The 24,546-nt window shown below is 37.8% G+C and overlaps 1 protein-coding gene across 2 annotated transcripts in view; it reads right to left on the bottom strand.

Moving 5' to 3' along the window:
• Positions 1–2,095: 2,095 nt before the first annotated feature.
• The window catches only part of LOC131040576 (flap endonuclease 1), a 77,648-nt gene continuing 55,197 nt past the window's right edge, over positions 2,096–24,546 (bottom strand). Inside the window, exons 13-18 of one of the 2 annotated variants that reach the window (XM_057973520.2) lie at positions 3,811–3,925; positions 3,648–3,704; positions 3,505–3,551; positions 3,369–3,423; positions 3,088–3,207; positions 2,096–2,442 (exon numbers count right to left, since the gene is read on the bottom strand). In XM_057973520.2, the coding sequence (XP_057829503.2) occupies positions 3,142–3,207; positions 3,369–3,423; positions 3,505–3,551; positions 3,648–3,704; positions 3,811–3,925 (340 nt within the window). In that variant the 3' untranslated portion in view covers positions 2,096–2,442; positions 3,088–3,141. Of the gene's footprint in view, positions 2,443–2,536; positions 2,934–3,087; positions 3,208–3,368; positions 3,424–3,504; positions 3,552–3,647; positions 3,705–3,810; positions 3,926–24,546 lie in introns of those variants that run through there. The other variant, XM_057973521.2, reaches the window with a different exon arrangement.

The raw sequence follows: 24,546 nt of genomic DNA, 5'->3' as shown, positions 1-24,546 counted from the left end.
TCAGGCTCTCGTTCTTCAATCAGGATCAAAGAATTTTACATCGTTATTATGCTAATATTGTGTTGCAAGTTATCGAGGAAATTTTGAAGAAGCTTTGCATAGTTAATGCATCAATCAACTTAGTTTTCATTTAGCTTTCATTTAGCTTTCATTTAATCTTATAATCATTTAGACTTCTAGTTCATTAGCTTAGATTCATTTTTCTTATCTAGATTCAATTTCTTGCATATAATCTAGCTTAGCTTCATTTAAAGTTGTGATCATTTAGCTTGATAATCTCATTTCACTTAATCAATTAATCTTGCATTCGCCTAGTTGCATGCATTTAAAAATCCTCTGTTTGAATGTAGTCTAGTCACTGGATAGCTTAGCAATCTAAGAGCAATTCACACTCGCACTTTCTAGGAGGCAATAAGCCGACTTGCAATGGATTTCATTTTGATATTTTTGATTAACTAACCCATGCAAATAATGGTTTATTGAAGTGTTTGTGCCTTTGCAAGTTCCCCAAATTTCACACACAGATCTCAACCATTGAGTTAGGTTTATTGTGGCTACTGTAAATTATTATCACTATTGAATTCAATTCACATTCTTCTATTTGTAGCCACCAGCATATTTTTTAATGTATATTTTTCTATTAGTGAAATCATTTCACCTCCTTTTAATTCAAGTGATATTCTATGTTTATTTGAATGTTTATTATCTATATATACCATTATACATGCATGAATGTTTACATAAAGTCAAATGAGACGATCCCATTTAAACATTTGCAATTCATAAGGTTAGTTGTGTGTGTGATATAAAGTTAACTAGTCTCAGATATTTGGCCAATCAACTCATTTTATTTTGTTTTTGTATTCAAATCTTTTCTTAAACCTATCTCCCTCATCTGATGTCCTTTGACACTACAAAAATAATATAAATTACACATTAAGCTTAAAATTTATTATGCATTTTGAGTAGTTTTAACAATCTTAGTATAGTGGTAGAATATAAAGAAATTTTGGCCTTCTCTAGAAGCTTCAATGCAAATTTGTGAAATACACAAATTCCCAATTAAAAAATTAGATAGTCAAAATTGCAAATTTTTACTATATTGTTCATCTTTTTATCAAATACATTAAATGCATTAAATATATATAGGATTCACCTATCATATTTCATGGGTAACTCCCTCAAACTTCCCTAAATTTATTCAAGCAAATATTCAAATAACCAAAATTGCAAATTTCTACTATATTGTTCATCTTTTTATCGAATACATTAAATGCATTAAATATATATAAGATTCACCTATCATATTTCATGGGTAACTCCCTCAAACTTCCCTAAATTTATTCAAGCAAATATTCAAATAACCAATATATTAACCTCAACGTGATAATTTAATAAACTATAACAAACCTAATGATATAATCCTCGTAATAAGTGCATGAACTCACTTTTATTTTAACGTAACACACTTTAAAAAATTTACTCGTGCACTAACATAATTTCCTAAGATTCGCTAGTTGGAGATTCTCAAATACTAGTTAAAGCATCTACAAGCAGAAATCTCTTCAATGGATCTGGTAAGCGGTGGTTGCAAGCTATGGAGGTTTGCGTGCCTAGGAGAACCGATAATTAATGTCTGTCCACGAGCATCCAACTCTTAGGTCCACCACCTTTTCGTGAAAGCTTTTACACCCACTAATTTCACCACCCAACAAAGAGGACTACTAGTATTTTTATTAATGACGTTTGATTTAATGAGACATAACGCTACTACCATTTCCACTAAGCAAAATTCAGATTTCACTTTGCATAGCGCTGACAAAGACCATTAAGCTAGGTGGTCCCTGCGTTCCTAAAACACATTTTTTCGTCGCCAGTATTGAAATACATATTTGAAGTACTTCTATTTCTGTAAGCAAATTAATGTCCTAGAACTCGTGGATACGCCCACTATTAATCATGTTATGGATTCATGTAGTTAACAACTTAACATATATACCAGGAAATGTAATCATGAATGTAATCATGAGTCTCAAATTGCTATGGTGTTTAGAGAATAGAGAAACATAGGAGCCCCGAAGTTTACAAGATGAACTAAGTAAAAGATTATTCTATCATTTAACCAGAAAACCCGTTTATATGACCTAATTAATGGTACATGCATTACCATTAACTTAGCTTGAAGAGAACATTCATTTGGATCAATCATGAGTCTAGCTACAGTGAAAGCTCCCTTCAGGAAAGTTCCAAGATAATATATTCTTTTTTTTTATATATTCAAGATACAGTCCTTATGTGCCCATACATAAAAACCATATGTTGATAGTGAACAAAAACCACAGGTATTGTACGATTGGCTTCTCTTAAGAGATTTTCTCTCAAAAACTGGCCTGCAAGCATGAATCATATATAGAAAACAGCTCACAAGTTACGACCGTGGACCTGTTAATATCAGAACCACGTGTCAGAACAAACAACCTTTGTAAATAATTATAACCAACAAAGTTAAGCTCGACAAAGCATTGAAAATCCAAAGTTGCTGTTATTTAACCAGATGGCAATTAAATCCTGTCCAGATGAAAGGGGACAAAAAATAATTAGAATGTGTCAAACTCTATAATTCATCATGTTAGCCAAAACATTCACACAAACCAACACCATTTAAGCTTTGGTAGGCTATGTGAAAACCTCAGAAAAACTCGAGAAACTCAGACCTGAAGAATCGACTCTCCAATAATTTACCAAAACATGAGCTTTTGAGTTATTTGCATCTTATTTGTTTGTTCTAGCATTTTAACATACTTATTGGATTGGAAACATCTTCCAAGTTTTCTGTAACAGTTTATCAGGTCATAAGTCAACATTCAACTCTTTAGCTTGCCCACTTTTTGGCAATGTCCATACTCATGTCATGTAAGTTTAGCACAATCTTCCTGGAAGTAGAAATATCCATCCATAACCATCTTACTTTGATAACATAGGTCATATCAATATATGTATATTTAATCTTTAATTATTATTAAGATTACCCACCACCTATTCAAACCAATTTTCTTAAAGAAATTTTGAGAGGATGAATGAACTTACCAAAATGCTTCCTCAGAGGATTTGTAGTATCTCTGTGCCATAAAAATGTCGTTGTTACTTTTTCCCAGCCTTTGATTTCTTGTTTGCAGATTCTTTACCTTGCTTGGCTGTAGTGGTTTCCTGAAATAACGCCAAAGGCTAATAAGCAAATTACATTTATATTAAGGGAACATCTGATAAGAATTTCAAGTCAAATGAGGTAATTGAAACCATAAGATTCATGTAACCAAGAACTCTTTTCTGCATACCAATGATGAATACATGCTGAGCAAGATCATTACCTTTCGTTTTGCTGGAACTGTTGTATTTATAGTAGGCTTGAAAAATGATTCCAAACTGCAAAGGAAGGATAAATTAGCAACATAAAAACAAGTTTTTACTTTCAAACCTTTGAAATCTATAAGAAAATAGACATACCGCCCTTGAGATGCCTTACTCTTTGCAACTTTAATTTTTTCTATTGCCTGAACAAATAGCAATTGTCAGTTTTAACTTTTAACATAACATTTCCTGCCAATCACTAACAGATTAGAACAATAATAAATGTTATAGGGATTCACCTTTGTCACCCGCTCATGATTGAATCCATTTTCATTCACAAGGAAGTTTTTCAAACCCTAAAACATCAGAAATTAAAAACAAATTATCATCAAAAGTACATTCAATGTTAAATTATAAGATCTTAATGAGTTTTACCCCAGAGCAAACACATTAAATCCACACCTCTTCATCTGGAGCAATCCACTTAAGATCTGGTTGACTTTCTTCAGGAGTGACTAGTGGTTCTTTGAAAAGGCTTCTAGCTCTCTCATATGGCCAATCCTCTGGAATCTGATACCTGTTGTCAACATCACATAGAATGGACTGAATTATAATCCAGGCATGAGTTTACTTATTTCTTTCAGTTTCAGTTATGCAAAAGAAGTCTTCCACAGAGTTTATCCCTCCCTGCAACACATAGTCCCCATCATTTAGGCCAGTCAGATTCTCTACCTTCCCCATTAGTTCTCTGACAAAAGAAGATTTGGTCAGGTATGCTAAGGACGTGATACTAGACAACAGTTGAAAATATAGTAATAAAATTATGAAAGACAGTGTGTGCCATGAAGGTCCATGTAATGAATGCCTTAATTTGGTCTTAGTGGCAAAGGCTCCACCCCTCCACCCCAGCCTATACTGCATCAAGGAATGTGCCAAATGTGCTACCTCCGAAACCCCACAAAGGGCACTACACTCAAACCCCAGTGAGGGGCACTGCCCCTCAACCCCATTAAGGGCTCCTCCCCCAAACCCCCTGCCTATAGTCATCCTCCTGTCGTCCCCAAATCGAAGACTTTGGTCCCCCTATTCCGAGACAATATGAAAATATGTAAATTACACTTTGGGGATCATATGAAATGTAATCTTTGAATTATGACAACTTGATGGTCAGAATAGACTCTGTTCTCCAAATGCATTAGTTTCTATTATTTTTGGTGTAATTATATGTTTTTTTGCCAAGTTTTTGCCAATCTTGAGTTTCAGTCAAAATTTTGTCATGCCGAATCTAAGTTTTTCAGCTATGATAATGGTACAGGAAGAGGCGTGTACAAGTTGGGCAAGAGAAAATAAAAGCGATGGAAGAATATCCCAGCTACACATGAAAGATAAGAGATAAAAATATTAGAATATCTTATTTATTTATTTAATGGTCAAATATGTAACATAATGTACATTTTGGCTTGTCTCTATTTTACGACTGTTTCTTTTTAGAAACATCGTTTTTTTGTAATTCTTCATAATGATCGTTTGATCATGCTGTAAAGACAATTAAGTTTTTACCAATTACTTCTTAATAATATGGTATCAGAGCCGTAAGAAAAACTCTGTCAAAAATCTTTTCAAAAATTTTGAAAAAGACTACTTTTTTTTTAAGTTTTTTCTGCATTTTCGAAGTTTCCTGGGCAATTTGTGTCCAGTTCGTGGGCAATGTCAAGGTCATTTTTTCACATTTTCTGCACATCTTCGGCTTAGTTTTTCGTCACGCGATTCTGCACGTGAATTTTTTTCTTCACCCGTGACCTTTCTCTGCGCACATCACAACTGGTGACGATGCATTTGTTCTGCACCCCACATCTAATATTTGTTCGCGCGACATATATTTTTGCGATCAACGTTTATTTCCGCAACGTTTTGTTTACGGATTTCACGTATTTTTTTCGCTTGCGATCTAGGTTGTTCCCCGGCAGCTCTACTCGATTTTTTGGCACCTCTTCCTTCCGCCTGTTGGAACCCTAAATTTTGCAATTTTTAGAATTCCAGATTCCTAGACAAGAAATGAGAAAAATTCTAAATATATATATATATATATATATATATATATTGAATAGGTACAAGTAATATGTTTTATATTTGTTGCACAATATGAAACCATAACATAAACACAATAATGGGCATAAAAAATGGATTGTGAAGCAACAAAGGGGGTATTTACATCATTTAAAGACCATTTATCCATTATATACCCATAAAATAGCCTTAAAATACCTCTAATATGCCTAAACAACTTGTAAAGTGACAATTAATTACATAAACTAAGGCAATTTCGGGATTTGGAATTATTTTTATTTAAAAGGGGGGTGTCTTTTCACCCAAAGGGGTATGAAAACCATTCAACCACATATATATGTGTGATGTAAAATGTAAAGAGGGGGAGAATAGAGAGAGAAGAGGTGGAAGCAATTTTGTACTTTAAAACTTTTTATCAAAAATAACCAGTTGCATTTTCTTTCTCATATGTGTTGAGAGTTAACATATTTTTAGAAGGTAGTTGCTTATGATATTATCTAAAAGTGGATAAGGTTATTCGTGTTCTTCCAGTAAAATTTTGTGTTTCATATTGTAGATTTGGATAAAAAAGATTTACTCGTAAATTGTAATTGTTCCCTGTATTTCTTCCTTGGATGGTCTCTTTAAAGTTAGGGTTAAATCCATTCAAGCAGTTTACAATATAGACATTGAAGTAGAGCTCATAAGAAACAGTAACTGACAGACTCATCGAGAGGTGGTGGGTTTAAAAACTGTCTCATAAGTTTACACAATAAGTCCTGAAGAAATATAAGACTCTGTAGCCCAAATAAGAGGAAAGGCACTGATCATTTGTAAACAAACCCTTTAACTATACCAGTTACCCTTTACTTTTAAGCATTAGGATTAGTAGAGTAGGTATAGTAGGTAATTTAGCCAAAGTGTAACATATATACTTTTGTAAGATACATAGATCAATACACACATCTGAAGTCAGTTTGTTTAAGAAACTTATGCCATTCTGAGACTAGGAGACATCAGATTAAGACACTAAGTCTGCTATAAAAAGCATTAGTTGAAGGAACAACTAGTGAGTAGGTATACCCGCCTAGGTCCTGCAGAGCCTAAAGTGAGAGAGTTAGTAACCAAATAGGTTCACTCTATAAGTTGGCCAAGTCAATTGGAGGGTTTGATCATTGGAGTTGGCATTTCCTTAGAACCTATCCAATATGTTGATTTGAGACCCAACACCGCCATTTTCTTCTATGACGCAATTTCGCGTTTTTGGTGGATCTTCTGCAATGGAATATTTTCTTCTGGTTAGTGTTCGCGGCCTACACGATATTGCCTTTTTATTCAGCAACCAATGTGTGGGTGTCGGCTAGGGTTTTCTAACCCTTCCAATTCTTCAGATTCTCAAACCTACAATTTTTTCATAGCCTCGTGCACAAGTTTCTATGTATTTTGGCAAGGGTTTTGCAAAAAACCCTCAAATTCTTGCCGAAATTAATTTTCAACCACGGATTCTTTCGACGTTTTTGGTGAAGTTTTTTGGGTTGTGTTGTGACCATTTCAAACATCGCCCCATTGCAAATGGGGACCCCTGCTTTTTGCTTTCTAAGGTTTGTTTTTTAGGTCTTTTAGGGTTTTGTCTGTTAGCCTTTAGCTTTCGAGTGTCGCCAAGGGGATCACCTGGATAGCAGGTTCTGCTTGAGTTAGGTCAAGTTGGTGAGTGATTAAGTTTGGAATGTCCTGATCCTGAAATGAAGTCTGGAAAGTCCTGATCCTGAAATTTGGCTAAGTCTGGAATGTCTTGATCCTGAAATGAAGTCTAGAAAGTCCTGATCCTGAAATTTGGCTAAGTCTGGAATGTCCTGATCCTGAAATTTGACTAAGTCTGGAAAACTGAAAATCCTCCAAAAACTAGATTTTGCAATATAGCCCCTGGAGGTCTGAAACCACTCTCAAACATCCCAAAAGTATATATGGAATACAACTTAAAGTATAAGCTTATACTTAAATGCTATATTCCATAAAATGATCCTGACAGAGAGTTCAAAAAGTCAAATTTCGCTCCTGACCCTTCCAGAGGGTCCAAAGCGAATTTCGCTCCTGGCCCTTCCAAAGGGTCCAAGGCGAATATCTCCATAAGGCATTCTAGTTTGACCCAAACTTAGAACCAACTCGTTCCCAGGCATCTTTGAGGGCAAAACACTTGTTTGGATGGAAAAATGAGAAAATGAAGTCAGGATTTTGGCCAAGATAAGGAATTTCGCTCCTAATCCTTCTAGAGGGTCCAGAGCAAAATTCATCATAAACTTCATTTGCCACCTTGTTTGAGCTTGAAACCTTGTTCCTAACTTGGAAAATGATCTAACCTTGCCTTGTGAAATGGTTTGAGACTTAAAAACTAAGCAATTTAGCCTGGAATGAAGATTTCGCTCCTGACCCTTCCAAAGGGTCCGGAGCGAAAATCTTATTTGAGCTTATTTGTCACTAATTTTGGCTAAATTTTTATGTGCAAGGTCTCTTGGAATGAAGATTGAACATCATTCAAAGATTTGGAAGCATGCGAAATGATGAATTCTGGACAAGGAAGGCAATTTCACTCCTGACCGTTCCAGAGGGTCCAAAGCAAAATTCCCAATAGCTCTCATCTTGTAATGAAAAAGGTCAAGTTTTGGACATAGATGAAACAAGGACATCTCCCTTTACCCACTTGAGAAAGTGTCAACTTGAAAAGATGAAGGACTTTGTTGAAAACCTAAAATTTGCTCCTGACCCTTGCTGAGGGTCCAGGGCGAAAATTTTATGGGGGATGTTTTTGCTTGGTTTTGGAATGTCAAAGAGGTTTCAAGGTGAAAAAATGAAACATTTTGAGTCTAGATTGCAAAATTCGCTCCTGACCCTTGCTGAGGGTCCAGGGCGAAAAGGCTTAGAAGGAGGCTTTCTTGCTTGGTTTGGTTGAAATGAAGTGTCAAAAGCATGATGAAAGATGAGAACCTACCTTGCAAAGGAGTTTCAAGTTGGAAAAATGAAGATTTTTAGTCAAAATTGCAAAAATCGCTCCTGACCCTTGCTAAGGGCCCAGGGCGAAATTTCCAAGTTCTTCACTTTTTTTTTTTTTTTTTTTTGGTAAAATTAAGACAAGATCTTGCTATTCATGATTTGGATGGGAGGGAGGCATGATGTTCTTTGCCTTAGAAGTGATTTCAAGTTAAAAGCACGAAGAAATATGCCTAGAACCCAAAATTCGCTCCTAACCCTTGCTGAGGGTCCAAGGCGAAAATCTTAAAATCTCCCATTTTGCCTTGCAAAACGAAATTAAACTTGGATTGGGAGAAAGAAGAAAGATATTTCCTAGCATTGTGAGGTGGATTGAAGTTGGAATGATCAAAAATGAGCTACAAAAAGCAAAAATCACTCCTGATGCTTCCAGAGGGTCCAGGGCGAAATTCACATGTTCACCTAATTTCCTCGTAAAAATTGAAATGCAAGACTTGATTAGGTCAAAACAAGCATAAGCTCGCCTTCCAGGAAATTTTGGAGTGAAAGAAATGAGATATTCAAGACCTAATTGGAAAAATCGCTCCTGACCCTCTCAGGAGGCCCAGGGCGAAAATATCAAAAAATCTATCATTCAACCTTGTTTGATTAAGTCTAAGGTAAATTGCAAGATTGATTTTTGCAAATATTGATTGAGAAAATTTCAATTTTATCAAGTGAGCTAGTCTAGACAGAGGGTTCAAACCATCACTTTGGATATTTTTGATGCTTAAGGAGGAAACAAGTTTCATTAAGTCTTGATCAAACCTTAATATTCCTAAGCTAGCCCACAGTTTTCACTAAATTTGCCAAATTCAAGACATGGGAAGCTAAATCAAGTTCGCATGAATTAGGGCCTTTGTAACTAATTTCCAAGCCTTAAAACAAATAAAAACCACCTTTGAAACCTTGGAATTAATTTTAAAACTTAAAAAATCAAGGTGAGCGCTCAAAACACATTTATTAGCTAAATAAACATGTCGGCCTCCTTTTAAGTGGGATTTTATCCTATTTTGCTACTAAATAAACATGTCGGCCTTGTTCTAAAAGGGATTTTATTGTTTTTTTGTTTATTTGCTAGGTTGGCCTCGTTCTAAAAGGGATTTTATTGTTTTTTTGTTTATTTGCTAGGTCGGCCTCATGGTAAATCAAGATGAGCGCTCTATATAATGGGAGAGGTTCTTTAGCAAATTCAAATCATTCTTGCATTATCTCTCATGCGAATTTAAAGAGCATATTTGAAGGTGCGAAATTGGGCAAGCTGGAGGATAATTTCCAGATTTTGGAAGGTGTTTTGAAGGCGATTTTTTGCTAAGAGTGGAGACTAAAGAAGGTGAAATTCATTTTGAAGGCTAATGGAGGCATAATTCATCCAAGGGAGGACTATAATCTAAGCCTTGTCCATCAAAATCCGGTCTTCTTTCATCATTTTTCAAGGTTTTATAGTTAAGCATTCAAGGGGGAGGTATGAAAAATCATTCTGAAGTTCTTATTCAAGACTTATTGTGATCTCATTGCAATTTTGTAAAATCTAAGTCTTGAAAATCCAATTTCCATTCATAATTAATTTGAAAATGTATAATTCTTGATTTATCATGACTTTTTCAAATTAATATCTTAAGTTATACCCTTGAAAGGTCTTAAATTTCATGCCTTAAGGTTTGATGCTCAAAGACTAACTCTAATCTTTTGTGTAGGCATCAAATGGTGGCCCCGGAGTCGAAGGATCAATTACTTGGCGGACCCTCATCAAAGAAGATCAAGTCAGGACAAGGACGACCTCCTCTCGTCTAGCATCGACAAGGACGGCCTTCTTCGGTCAAGCATCATCAGGAATAGCCTCTTCCAATCCAGCGTTCCAGGGCGAGGTACATCATCATCCTACACATCAAAGGCAAAAGAAGTCAGAGCAAGGGTTCGTTGAAGAAGCAGACAGTTTCAGAAGAGTTAATTAAAGCTAGCTTCTCGGCAACATCAAGTTGAATATCTACCAAGTTACAAGTGTCAGACGAGGTGGCATCCTAGTCATCACTCCTCCAGTCGGGTTGGTTCACCTCAGCATGTCCAAATTCGATGTACCTGACTCATTAAAGGTGGCACAAACTTCGATGTACCTACCCCAGCTATCCATTGGTCGAATATTCCAGAGACGACATGTGTCCAATTAATACAATTATTTCATTGGTCGGAATTAAGTTTGTTGTAACAAACCCTAATTAGGGTTTTCATTGTAGAATCTTGGCCATTGATCTCAAATTGATCTTAGCCATTGAATTGTATTAAGGGCACTATATAAGCCCCGGCTCTTCATTTGTAAAGGCAAATAGGAAATAGAGAGTAGTTAGAAGGTGAATAGTTAGAAATAGTGAATAGTCAGTTGATAGAATAGCAATTAGAGTAGAATAGAAAGAGAAGGCAAAGATTGTTGCCAAGATGTTGTTGTAAAAGACTTGTAAAACTTCATTGAAGAAATGGTGAAATTTATGGGTCGATTCAACAATTTGCATGGTCTCTATACTTCTCATATTTGATTTCATGTTATTAGATGAGTGGAAGAAATGTGTTTGATTGATGGTGAAATTCGTATATCCATACTACTAGCAGTTTGTTGATTGCAGACTCGCCTTGCGTAGTCAACTAGAATCATTTAGCTTAAGCTTAACTTCAATTGTCGCTTCTTCATTGATATGCATCAGCCTGATGGTGTCTATGCCTGTAGTGATGATCTGAACATCATAAAGTTTTCCTCCGAAGATTGCACTAACCTTGTGGAGATGGTCCTGAGATGTCAAAACAAGACTTAGTTAGAATTTCATCAAAGATTATTCATTGCTCCTACATTCTTAGTGTCAGAATTAGATCCTTTCCTCGCCCTCATCTTTTTTCCTTTTTTTTTCAAATCTAAGCCAGTAAAATCTTGTGATTCCAACAAATCAAACGTTTAGGTCGTCAAGTGTAAGTCCCCTTGTGATTCCAGCAAAATCACATCATACCACAGAGAGCTTATCCACACGTAAAGATCCTACAGCAAAGAACCTTGAAGTCATCCCGATTGATCCTTTTCGCGACATCTTCAGCATTCGGAGACTTTATTCAAGAGAGGATAAGGTACCTTTAGGTATTTTATTCTGTGTTTGGTTGTGTACAAAATACACATCAACAGGTTGCCGTTGGATTTTTCTAGGTCAACCAAAAAAATTTCTCGAAATTTGTGTCAGTCGTACCTCATCCGTTTTTTGAAGTCTGTACATGCATCTGCCTTCATTTACTGCATAGGGATTTGTGTCTCAGGTTTCATGCTATCACCTCTTCTTTATTTTTCGTGCATTGGGAAATGTGCAAGATGGTGTCATTAACCAATTTAATGTTGGAAGGCAGTTAGAGATTTAATGGCAAGAATTATAACACTTGACGCCTCGTACGCTGACAATCTTTGAATATCACTGCCTTGATGATCTCATTTTGGGAAAAGAGTCTCGTCCAACCACAACCGGATCAAATCAAGACAAGTTTGATGACCGAAATCGAGAAGTTGTCATGCTTCTCAAGCTCTCAATCACAAATGACCAGATGCCTCAGATTCCCTCTGGCAAATCAGCATCAAAAGTCTAGAAGCATCTGAAGGAATTTCATGAGACGTCCAACAAAAGTCAAGCGTTCTTTCTGAAGAACCAGTTGTTCTCCATTATGATGAATGAACGCATGTCCTTACACGCTTACAGGAGCATGTCTCAAAGATTAACGACATTCGAGAACAGCTTGAAGCTATTGGTCGAAAATTGGAGGAAGAGGATATGGTAGTCATTACCTCGAAGAGTCTGCCAAAATCCTATGAGCACTTCATAGAAACTCTCAAAATTACTTCAACAAATGTTGATCTGAAATTTTCAGAGTTATGCACCAAACTAATACAAATGCAAAAACATATGGATTTCAAAGGATCGATGTTGTTTAATTAATCAAGGAGACAAGGCTCCTTTAAATAGAGTTACAAAGATGATGTTTCTAAAAGAAACAATCATTAACTAGAGGCGAAATTAGAAACAACTTAAATGACCATTAATAACACAAAGAGAAAGATATTATTATAATACCCTCCCTTAATGGTCATCGTTCTAACTACCAAGAGAAATAACAGAGAAGGTTGCCCCCTTCTTCTCAGAACACGCTGCAACAGAAGACAAGAGCCTGCCACTAACTCTGCCACTTGAGATGAGTCTACCACCAACTCTCCCAGAAACTGCAGAACTTTTGGAGATACCCAAAACAACACCAACCATCCAACCTGATGTTGGAGAACTGTCCCTCCCTGTAACCAGAGACACCAAGAACAGTTGTCACGATTTTGAGGAAAAAATCGACAAACCCTCCAAACTATTGCAGATGAGCAAGATGCCCGAAAATAGGCAATTAAGAGACTAGTGCAGATGTTCGCACAGCAACTCCAGGTGCGACGAAAAACAGACTGCAACAAAGTACAATTTTTGAGGAAAAAATCATAAACCCTCATGATTTTTTATTTTTTTACAGGGACAAAAACTATTTAAAAACCCAAATAATTTTTTAGGACAAAATTATTAAAACCCACAGATTTTTTCATGGGAAAAAAATATTAAAACCCATTAGAATTTTTTTTAGGTAAAAAAATATTAAAAACCGAAACAAACATCGATGCCCATAAGCCATCTTCACGCTTTTCGAGGTACTAAGAAGATGCTAAGTGCACAAAACCTGACTGCCTTCCAACATCAAGTTGGTCAATGACGCCATCTTACACGTTTCCCAATGCACGAAAAACGAAAAACAGAGAAGATGCATTGGCACGGAATTCAAAAAAATTGAATCCCAATGCAGAAACAAAGATAGATGTAGGTACAGACTTCAAGAAAAATGAAGTACGGATGGCACGGATTTCGAAAAAAATCCGACTGACCCAGAAAAATTCGAAGACAACCCAAAAATCCTTGTGAAAAACCCAAAAGGAATCTGCTGTTGGAATCTGGATCCGTTGGCTTGAAAATTGAGGCACTCAGAAAATTTTGACGACAACCCAATTGAGATCTCGAAAAACCCACCACGAATCTGTGCTCAAAAAAAAATTTCGACTGAATCTGGAGGGTCAAACCCTAGCCAAAAATGCAGATATCCATCCAAAAATGGCAGAAAAAAAATCTGCAGGCGGGAAACAAACACATCGTGTGGTTGCGCGAAATGCAGGAGAGACGGGTCGTGGGAGAGGGCAGAAAATAGCGAGAAAACCCTAGCAGCTGCAGCCAAAACGAACTGCCAAAGTAGCAATTTCGAATAAACATAAAAAAATTTCAAAAAAAATTGTTAAAAATTCATGACGAATTTTTAATTGAAAAATTATTTCGAAAATAACCAAGGCTCTGATACCATAATACAGATGCAAAAGCATATGGATTTCAAAGAATCGATGTTGTTCAATTAATCAAGGAGACAAAGCTCCTTTAAATAGAGTTACAAAGATGATGTTTCTAAAAGAAACAATCATTAACTAGAGGCGAAATTAGAAACAACTTAAATGACCATTAAGGGAGGGTATTAGAATAATATCTTTCTCTATAACACAAAGAGAAAGATATTATTCTAATACCCTCCCTTAATGGTCATTTAAGTTGTTTCTAATTTCGCCTCTAGTTAATGATTGTTTCTTTTAGAAACATCATCTTTGTAACTCTATTTAAAGGAGCTTTGTCTCCTTGATTAATTGAACAACATCGATTATTTGAACAACATATGCTTTTGCATCTGTATTATGGTATCAGAGCCTTGGTTATTTTTGAAATAATTTTTCAATTAAAAATTCGTCATGAATTTTTAACAGTTTTTTTTGAAAAATTGCTTTGTTTATTCGAAATTGCTACTTTGGCAGTTCGTTTTGGCTGTAGCTGCTAGGGTTTTATGGCTATTTTCTGCCCTCTCCAGTCGAGATTTGCCCTCAGAAGCTTCCTTCGCCTTGGTCGGAGGATCATTGAAGTTTCCCAGCACTGTCCGAGCCCTAAGAAGTTGTTTGGCGCCGATGGGTCCGCATCCCTGGAAGCCATGAACGATTAGTTGAAGCTCCACCTTGTGCTGCTTTATGTCACTCATGCTCTCATGCAGCGCATTGCATATGTCTAGAAGCTTCACCATGTCTTCTAGATGCTCATTCACCCACTTAGAATTTTTCCCAATATGGGGGAATTTTTCTTTGACCATGGAATGCACATAGAGACAAACATCCAGAGCCTGCCAGAGCCAATCAGCGCTCAGATAGTTTATGCACTCCTCCAGCCGTCGTAATTCCTCGCAGACATGGCTCTCAAAGGCATTGAGCTTCGGATTGTCATGATTTGCTGGATAAATTGTCGCCGATGACGACCGATTATGAAAAACTGAGGGATACGAGAGCCCCTAGAAGGCGGCCCTAAACACAGACGAAGACCCACTCATTCTCTTCTTCTCCAAATCCCCCAAGATGAAGTTTTTATGTTTTTTTCCCCTTCTCAGTTGTCTAAAGAATAAAGCTTTTGGAATTGTGGTCTGAATTATCGCAAACTAAATAGCAGAATACAATCATTAAATACCTCACATGTTTCCATGCCATTGCATGCGTCATAGGATCGAACCGTCTCACCACAGCCTTCCTAGCTTTGAGATCTCTCTACATCCGGCTAGCCATCGTTTTCACCTCGACCACAGCTCATCATGCCAACCTGGACTAAAATAAACGTCGGCGACCAACGTTATCATGATAATTAAAACTAAAAGACCATTAATAACACAAAGAGAAAGATATTATTCTAATACAAACTTCTGCAGCAGGATCATTGGAAACAAAAGTTTGGTAGCAGTGTCACTTCATCCTCCTCAAAACAAGCCTTTGCAACCAAATCCTTTCACAAGGATACAGGCAAATCTCAATCATCTCAGCAAAAGGACTCCAGTCAGTCTCGGGATGGTTCAAAGAAGAAGGTTCAATGCAACTACTGTCACAAATATGGCCATATGATCAAGGATTGTCGCAATTAGGTAGCTTCCGAACAACGAAAGCAGGGGGGGTCTCAACCTAAAGTCAATGTAGTTGAGCACACGGAGCAGAAAGAGATTGTCTTTTACACCTTCATTGCTAAAAGACTTGCGGACCATGTGAAGTCTTCTGCCTCGTATATAGATTTTGGTGCTTCTCGGCATTTCACTCACGGGCATGATTGGTTTACAAAATTCACTCCCTATACTGATTCAATCATATTTGAAGGAGGTGAAGAGTATACCGTTGTTGGCAAGGGCAACGTTCAGATACAATCTACTAGGAGTAATCTTATATTCCTCAATGTATACTACGTTCTTGGCATGGAACTGAACCTTCTCTCTGTGAGTTGGATTATGTGACATTCTCCTGAACTTGATGTGATATTCAATGCTCACTAAGTGTTTGATTGTTGATCGTGCGACATGCACTACTGTAGCTATTGGCATTGAGGATCATGGTCTTCATAGACTTGTGGATACGGGTGATTCTCTTGAGCATGCCTTCGCAGCTAAAGCATCCTCTATCACCAGTCTATGGCATCAACGATATGGTCACCTGAACATTCACTACCTTGCTCGGCTTGTTCGAGAAGATTAGTACATGGCCTACCTGAAATTCAAACTCAAAATCAGCGATTTTGTGAAGCTTCACACGTTGGGAAGCAGCACAAGACACCATTCAAGGATGGTGACTCATGGCGAGCCTCTAAGGTACTACAGTTGGTCTGCACTAATGTATGTGGTCCAATGAATATTGTTTTTGTTACTGGGTGTACGTATTTCTTACTTTTTGTTGATGATTTCAGTTGTAAAATGTGGGTGTACTTTCTTAGACAGAAATCAGATGTGTTTCTTGTATTTCAGAAATTTAAGGCCTTAGTAGAAAAAGAGTTTGCTTGTTCTATTATTACTCTTAGGTTTGATAATGGGGGGGAGTTTTGTTCTACTGCTTTCTCCACTTTTTGTGATACACATGGCATAAAATGTCAGTAAACCACACCATACACTCAACAAAATGGCATTGTAGAGCATCGCAACCGCACCATTACAAAAATGGCTAGGTCTATGTTGGAACACGGGAATGTTCCTAAGAAGTATTGGGCAGAAGCAGTGTTTATTGCAGTCTATCTCCTTAATAGGTCTCCCACTCATGCTGTTAAGGGGAAGACCTCTGAGGAAGACTGGACTATTCACAAACCCAGGATCAGTCATCTAAAAGTTTTTGGCTCTTTAGCATATGTATGGATTCTAGATGCCAAGCACTCCAAGTTGGATTCCAAGAGTCAGAAGCTTATGTTTACTGGGTATAGTGACAACCACAAGGCTTACCGGCTAATTGATGTAGACACTGATCGTCTTATCTTCAGTCGTGATGTTGTCTTTGATGAAGAACGAGGACCAGTTCAGCTTTCCTCATCTGAGCAGCATTCTGAGGATCAGCCTTTGAAGGCTTCTAATTTAGGTGTTTGTCTTCCATTTGGTTCACCTGATGGGAGGGATGATGTAGAATCTAAATTTGATGATGCACTACCTGAATTTCCTCCAGATGATGCTAATCTTCCTCCAATTCCAATTTTTCCTCCTGCATCTGATGTTGGTACTTCTACTCTCCGGCCTAAATAGTGGGCTAAGACCATCAGTGATCTTTATCCTGATGAGCTCATTGAAGGTAGATCTTCCAGAAATAAGAGCAAACAATAGTCTATAGTCAATTTTGCTCTCATGGCCAACATTCATAGTATTTATGAGCCTTAGACATATGCAAAGGCAAAAGGGATTCCAGAGTGGGAACAGGCAATGGACGCAGAATACCAAAGCCTTCTGAAAAACAACCCCTGGGTTCTCTCTAATCTTCCTCCAGGGAAGAAGCCCATTAGCAACAAATGGGTGTATAAGGTCAAGTATCATGCAAATGGTACCTTGGATAAATAAAAGGCCAGATTGGTTGCTCGAGGATTCACACAACGGGAGGGCATTGATTATGAGGAGACTTTTGCACCTACTGCCAAGATGAATACAATTCGTCTTCTTCTCGCTATTGCAGCTCAGTTTGGATGGAAAGTCCATCAGATGGATGTTACAATTGCCTTCCTCAACAATGAGTTGCCGGAAGAGTCCACATGATGCAACCTCCCGGTTTCAAGGTTGCCGACAAGATTGATCAGTACTTGGTTGCTCATGGTTTTCAGCGTAGCCCTTCTGACAGTAATTTGTATATCAACCACTCTAGTGATGACGTTCTCTTTCTTGTTGTCTATGTTGATGACTTGATCATTACTGGCAGTTCAACACATTTGATCACAGAAATCAAACAAGACCTGTGCAAGGCTTTTGATATGACAGATTTGGGGCTTCTCCATTATTGTTTAGGTGTTGAGGTTTGGCAGACTGATGATAGCATTTTTATTTCTCAGTCTAAGTATGCCAAGAACTTGCTTGACAAGTTTCGAATGCAGGATTGTAAACCTACTTCCACGCCTATGGAGACAAGACTGAAATTGTCAGCCAAGTCTGATTCTCCTCCTGTAGATGAAACAACATTCAGGCAACTAGTGGGCAGTCTCGTCTATCTCACCACCGCTAGACCTGATCTCAGTTTTGCAATGAGCTACATTTCACGCTTCATGACAGCCCCCAAGGCTGATCATTGGGTAGCAGCGAAGCGTGTGCTACGTTATGTGAAGGGCACCTCTGATTATGGACTTCTTTACACTAGGAGTCACGATCCTAGACTCAATGGTTTCATAGATTCAAATTGGGCAGGTTCGATTGATGATAGGAAATCAACATTTGGGTATGTGTTCAGTTTGAGATCTAGTGCAGTCACATGGACTAGTAAAAAGCAACAGGCACTGGCTCTCTCCTCGACAGAAACAGAGTATCGAGGAGCAGTTAAGGCAGCTTGTGAAGTGGTTTGGCTTCACCAAATGCTTGCGGATATGCAAATATCTCAAGCAAGTGTGACTCCCTTGTTCTGTGATAATCAGGGAGTTCTCAAACTTGCCAAGAATCTTGTCTTCCATGAAAGAACCAAGCATGTGGAAACTCATTGTCATTTAATTCGGAAGCTTGTTGAAGACGGCTCAGTTCAGTTGCAGTATGTTCCAACTGCGGCTCAGACTATAGATATTCTCACCAAGTCTCTCAGCCCAGATAAGCTAAATTTAGGGGGCAGCTTGGTGTTGTTGACAGATTGACAATTAAGGGAGGGTATTAGAATATCTTATTTATTTATTTAATGGTTAAATATGTAACATAATGTACATTATAGCTTGTTTCTATTTTACAACTGTTTCTTTTTAAAAACATCATTTTTTTGTAATTCTTTATAATGATCATTTGATCATTCTGTAAAGACAATTAAGTTTTTACCAATTACTTCTCAATAATAAAAAAAGGTAAGAAAGAGAAGAAGATTGAGGCCAAGTAGTTAGAGGAGAGAGGGAAAGAGAGAACAAATTAATCTTTAATCCCTGTTTGTATAACTTTTAATCAAAGTGTATAAATTGAATTTGTATTTCCAGCTTAAATAATGAAGAAAAAATGTGTTAGTGTTGCTCCAAATATCAAGTATAAGAGCTATCTGTGTGGAAGAAAGTCATTACTCTCTTAGGTAATGATTTGACACTTGTTCTCACTTATTGTTGTGCTGCTTGCTTACTTGTGTTTACCTCCAAGTTGTTGGCTTGTGGGAGGTGAGCAAGGTCACCTGCAACAACTAAATTGGTTGTGTGTGTTGTTGCATGTAGATTGGTGCATCGCTCCAACTCTACCTGCATCAAAGGTAACAATCTTGCTTCCACATTTTATGAGTTTTGTGAGAGGCTGGTTGGTGGACTCCTATTAGGTGAAGCCTTACACATGAGTCATATGGTATCAAAGCAGGTTATAGCTCTGGAGTGAGTTGGGTGTGTTGAGTGTCCTCCAACAACTAAGAGTGGTGGGTAGGTGTATGGCCATCCTCCACTAAATGGACAGTGGATAAAGTAGTCTATAAAGTCTACACCTTACAATTCATTGTTGGGTAGAGGGCAAGTGTGAGAGGTTTGTGAGGGAAACAAAGTATCCCTATGTACGATTGTAAACAAAGGTGTTGCAACAGTAGGGAAGAGTGACAGCAACCAAGATGCCACCAAAAATAATGCAAAGTTTGAAAATGTATTAGAAGTTGTGAGAGATACAAGCCCTAGAGAGGGGTCGAAGTGTTGGAACAGGTTTGCCATTACGCCAAAAGATCAACCCGTTAACGTCCAATATAAATGCCAAAGATAAACAGATCCATGGGAGGCAGTTAGTCCATGTCCCAAACCCAAAGGGGGACACTGGCGATTAGTCCAACAATCCCCCCTTCGGCATTCACCCGAGGGGATTCAAATCTGTGATCCAGCTTTAAAATCATTTGTTAGAACATGTTTGCCATTATGCCAAAAGATAGACCAATTAACATCTGATACAAACGCCAAAGATAAACGGATCCACGGGAGGCAATTAGTCCATGTCCCGAACCCAAAAGGGGACGTTGGCGATTAGTTCAACACGAAGAAGAGGTCATGCACATGCATTTCTTGTCTCGGTGAAGGGGGCATGCATTGCTTTCTAGAAGATTGAAGGCCTCAAGAGGGTTGAAGCTCCAAGTACCAAACTATGCAGATATGTAGCAAAGGGTTGGAAGAATCTCCACAAGAGAAGATCGAAGAATGGAAAAGAGAAAGAAGTTGGGAGCAATTGGTTTCCAAGTTAGTAAAAGAGATGGTGCATCTGAGAATGCACACACAATGGTTGAGAGAGCTTTGGATCTTGAGGCTCGAGCAAAAAGAGGAGCAGATTGCCTTGAGATGTAATAAGATGGTGGAGTTGTCATGTCTGCAGCCCATGCAAGAGGACAAGGCTGCAAATGAAGCATTTCTAGTAGGAGGTATGGAAGCGCCAGTGAGCGCACCAAAAGTTGAGGGGGCATTGAGCCAAAGAAAAATGCAACAATGTAAAGCGGTGAAGATGAGGCAACAATGGAAAAGAAGCTACAAGTTTAAGGAGATCTATTGCTCCATGAGAAGGGCATCTAAAAGTGTCAAGGATGGCATGGAGGAAGGAAAGAAGCAGACGGAGCAGTTGGTGTTACGACCAGCCCAAGTGAATGAATAAGGGCACGAGCTTTGCAGTAGATGAAGAGAGGAGAGCTACAATAGTGGCACTGAGAAAATGTCCTTTAATGGGCATAGAGGAGTTGGCAGAAGAAATGCTGGAAGTAGATGCAACAAAGAAGCCCAAATGTGAGGTTGTATGTGGTGTTGATCAGATTGGTGAGGTGCTGCAAGTACGAACAGCGTGTGACAACAAGGACCCTTCTAAGGTGAACAACAAGTGGAACATGCCTTTCCAAGGGTGTGAGAGAGGAGATGAAGAAAATGCTTAATGCTGCATGAGAGAAAAATGAAGTTACAAAAGCTTCTTGTCTTTTGGAGGGACAGAAATATTAGTGAATGAGGTGCAGCCTATTATAGAAGAGGAAAGCAATGCAATCTTGAAGAATTAGGTTGAATAAGACGAGAATATCCTAGTGGAAGAAGAGATGGCAGTCATAGAGGAGGTGCAAATTGCTCAAGGGATACTCAAATCATTCCTAAAGGATGCAAGTGGATGTGGAATTGTGGCAAAGAGAAGTGGAGAGAAGAAATACGCACCATTGGAGGATATGTGTATGGAAGCAAGTGACTTGCATAACATTGTTTTTTGTCAATTTGTGCACCGAAGCAGCAGGTTTATGTCCTTTTGGTGGTGAAAAAAAGTTGGAGGATGTGCAAGTTAAAGCATAAGAAGGAAACGAAGATGAGTTGATAAATTAAACTATTTGAGTCCTTCGTTCACAGAATTGAGCTCGGACGATACATTTATAGTCAAGGAAGTAGAGCTGTTAAGCAAAATCTTGAGGAGAGAGTGAAAGCGAGGGGTGCACAGATGAAGAAATGGTGACTAAAGAAAGAATGGAAATTTGGCTGTGAAGGATGTTAATTTTTTGTAGCATCGGTCATGCTATTTCATGCTTCCGATATACATTAATTTGATTACATATGCTAATAATGTTAACTTGTAGTATATACGTTAACAAGTGATAAATAAAACCAAAATTAACTTATTGCATTTGACCAACAGTTACACCGTTCATGGTATCGGGTGGTAAAGCGATTCTCAAACAAGTCGCACTCCTTCCAATCGGGTAAGTAAACAATGATTAGTTTATGTGCTGTGGTGACAGGTACGTAGGGAAAAGATATGTCTTCCCACGTGGGAAGACATATCTCTTCACTACATAACCCCTCATCCACTTATATAAGATGCTTACACTGAGGAGGATGCATACACCGAAATTGATAAGTGTGGTGCATCTTTAAAATCACACTATAGCAGATAAAAATACAACTTTTAGATCATATCTCCATCTCTTCTATTTTTTATCACAGAATTTTGAAAGAACTTAACATGGTATCAGAGTGAAGTTAAGGAAGATCATTTTAAAATTCTGTAACAATCTCATAAACTTTCACCAGACTCTTACTAGATCACATTCCTATATTCCTAATGGCAACCGGAGTTAGGTTTGAAGATAGATTAGATGGAGCATCAAATTTTGTATCTTGGAAATTCAAGATCATGCTTGTTTTGAAAGAAAATAAAATTGACTCCCATATCAAAAGTGAAATTCATGAACCCTCTGATGATACAGAGAAAATTCAGTGGAGCAAGGACAGTGAGAAGGCCCTTAAGATAATTGTGGATTCAGTGAGAGACCACATTGTGACAGTTATTTCTAAATATGAGACGGCCTTTCAGATGTTCAAAGCACTAGCTGACATTTATGAAATCAACAACACTAGCCGGGCTCTCACCCTAAAGAATCAACTACACCATATAAAGATGAATAAAGGAGAAACAGTTACATCCTATTTTTTGAGGATCACTGAGCTTAGGGATCAACTATCCACTATTGGACATCTAGTAGACAACAAAGAACTTGCTATGATGGCTCTAAATAGACTTCCTACCTCATGGGAATCGTTCATTCAAGGAATCAATGCTCGTTCTAAATTTCCGAAGTTTGATAGATTGAAAACCGATTGCATTCAAGAGGAATCTCTGCTTGTCACAAGAGGAATAAAACAAAACAATGGTAATGAAGACATTCAAGTTCTAAACTCTAATTCCCACAAGAAAAGAAGAAGAACTTTAAGAGAAAGAGGGACAACAACTCAAATGGGAAGAGGTCTTCAAAGAAGAAGAGAGACATTTCTGAAGTACAATGTTTCAGATGTGACCAATATGGGCCCTATGCAATGAATTGCCCAACAAGATCAATCAACAAGCTTCAATGGCAGAAATTAAGAAAGGGAGTAATTTTGAGAAGCTAGTCTTCTACTCAGCCCTCTCTAGTCAAGTCACCTCTAGTTTCAACACATGGGTGATTGACAGCAGAGCATCTCGACACATCACTGGATTTCATGAGCACCTAGATACACTTGTGGAAAAATCAAATGAAGAAGTGACAATTGGTGATGACTCAAATTATCCAGTTTGGGAATAGGAACCTGCAATATCAACCTAAAGTCAAGCATATCCCTACAACTGACTGGAGTTCTATTTGTACCTGGTATAAAGAGAAACCTTGTCTCAATTTCTGCACTTGAAGATAAGGGTTACAGATTAACCTTTATGGAAGGAAAGGTACTTGCTTGGCCAAAGAACTCCACCATCAAAAAAGCCCACACCATTGGAGTAAGACAAGGGAGCCTCTACAGACTTTGCACCACTCCACCTCTAGCCTTGAATCATGAGACTCCAAATTCGAATGAACTTTGGCACAAAAGATTAGGGCACCTTCATTTCCATGCCCTACCTAAGATAGAGAAGATGGTGATCGGCTTACCCAAGCTAAGTCAAAAATCTAAAGAAGCCTAGAAAGGGTGTGCCTTGGGAAAGAATACTAAAGGGTCTTTTAATTCTAGCAACAGTAAATCCAAAAATCTATTAGAATTAGTTCATTCTGATTTATGTGGACCCATGTTTGTACCCTCATTAGGGGGATTTTTATATTATGTAAAATTTGTAGATGATTATTCTAGGAAGACCTAGATATATTTTCTGAGGTACAAAGAGTCTAAAGAAATCCTTTCTAAATTTAAGGAATTCAAAGCTCTTGCAGAAAATATGACAGGTAAGAAAATCATAACCTTAAGAACAAACAATGGGGGGGAATACACTTCTGATATATTTAAAGATTATTGTATAAATGTTGGGATTAAGAGGGAGTTAACTGTACCTTGTAACCCATAACAAAATGGGGTAGCTGAAAGAAAGAATACGACTATAGTAGAAGCTGTTAGGGCTATGTTGTTTGACCAAAATATAGAAACCTCATTTTGGGCTGAAGCATCTAGGACAGTTGTGTACATTCAAAATAGATGTCCTCATTCTCTTCTTGACAATAAAACCCCTGAAGAAGCCTTTACTGGTAACAAACCTGACATAAGTCATTTCCGGATATTTGGGTGTCCAGTCTATATTCATGTCCCCAAAGAAAAGAGGTCAAGGTTAGAACCTTCTGGAAAGAAAGGAGTATTTGTTGGGTACAATGAAACCTCTAAAGCCTATAGAATATGCATACCTGGTCAAAGACAAATTGAACTAAGCAGAGATGTCATCTTTGAGGAAGACATAGTATTCAGGAGGTCCAAAAGCTCTAATGAATTGGAACACCAAGATCCTCCTACAAGCTTGGATGAGGATTTCACCCCTGAGATTCAGAGGAAGACCCCTGAAGGTACTAAGCATGAAGTTCAAGGCTTACCTTTAGAAGAACATTATCCCGAAACTAGGAAGAGACTACTTTAGGCTAAAAGGATGCTTCAAGAAGCTAAAAATTATGCTGCTCCAAAGGGGACCTTCAGAGAAAGTAAGAGACCTAACCTATTTTCCAGTTATACTGCCTTGATGAGTGAGATCATTGATGCAGAACCTTCCTGTGTTGGAGATGCGTTCAAGCATCAAGTTTGGAAAGATGCTATGTTAGAAGAGTATCAATCAATTCTGAAAAATGATGTC

This window comes from Cryptomeria japonica, chromosome 4 (genome assembly GCF_030272615.1).
Source record: "Cryptomeria japonica chromosome 4, Sugi_1.0, whole genome shotgun sequence".
NCBI lineage: Eukaryota > Viridiplantae > Streptophyta > Pinopsida > Cupressales > Cupressaceae > Cryptomeria > Cryptomeria japonica.
The sequence above is the reverse complement of the archived record's forward strand: the minus strand, read 5'-3'. Positions and strand labels throughout refer to the sequence as shown.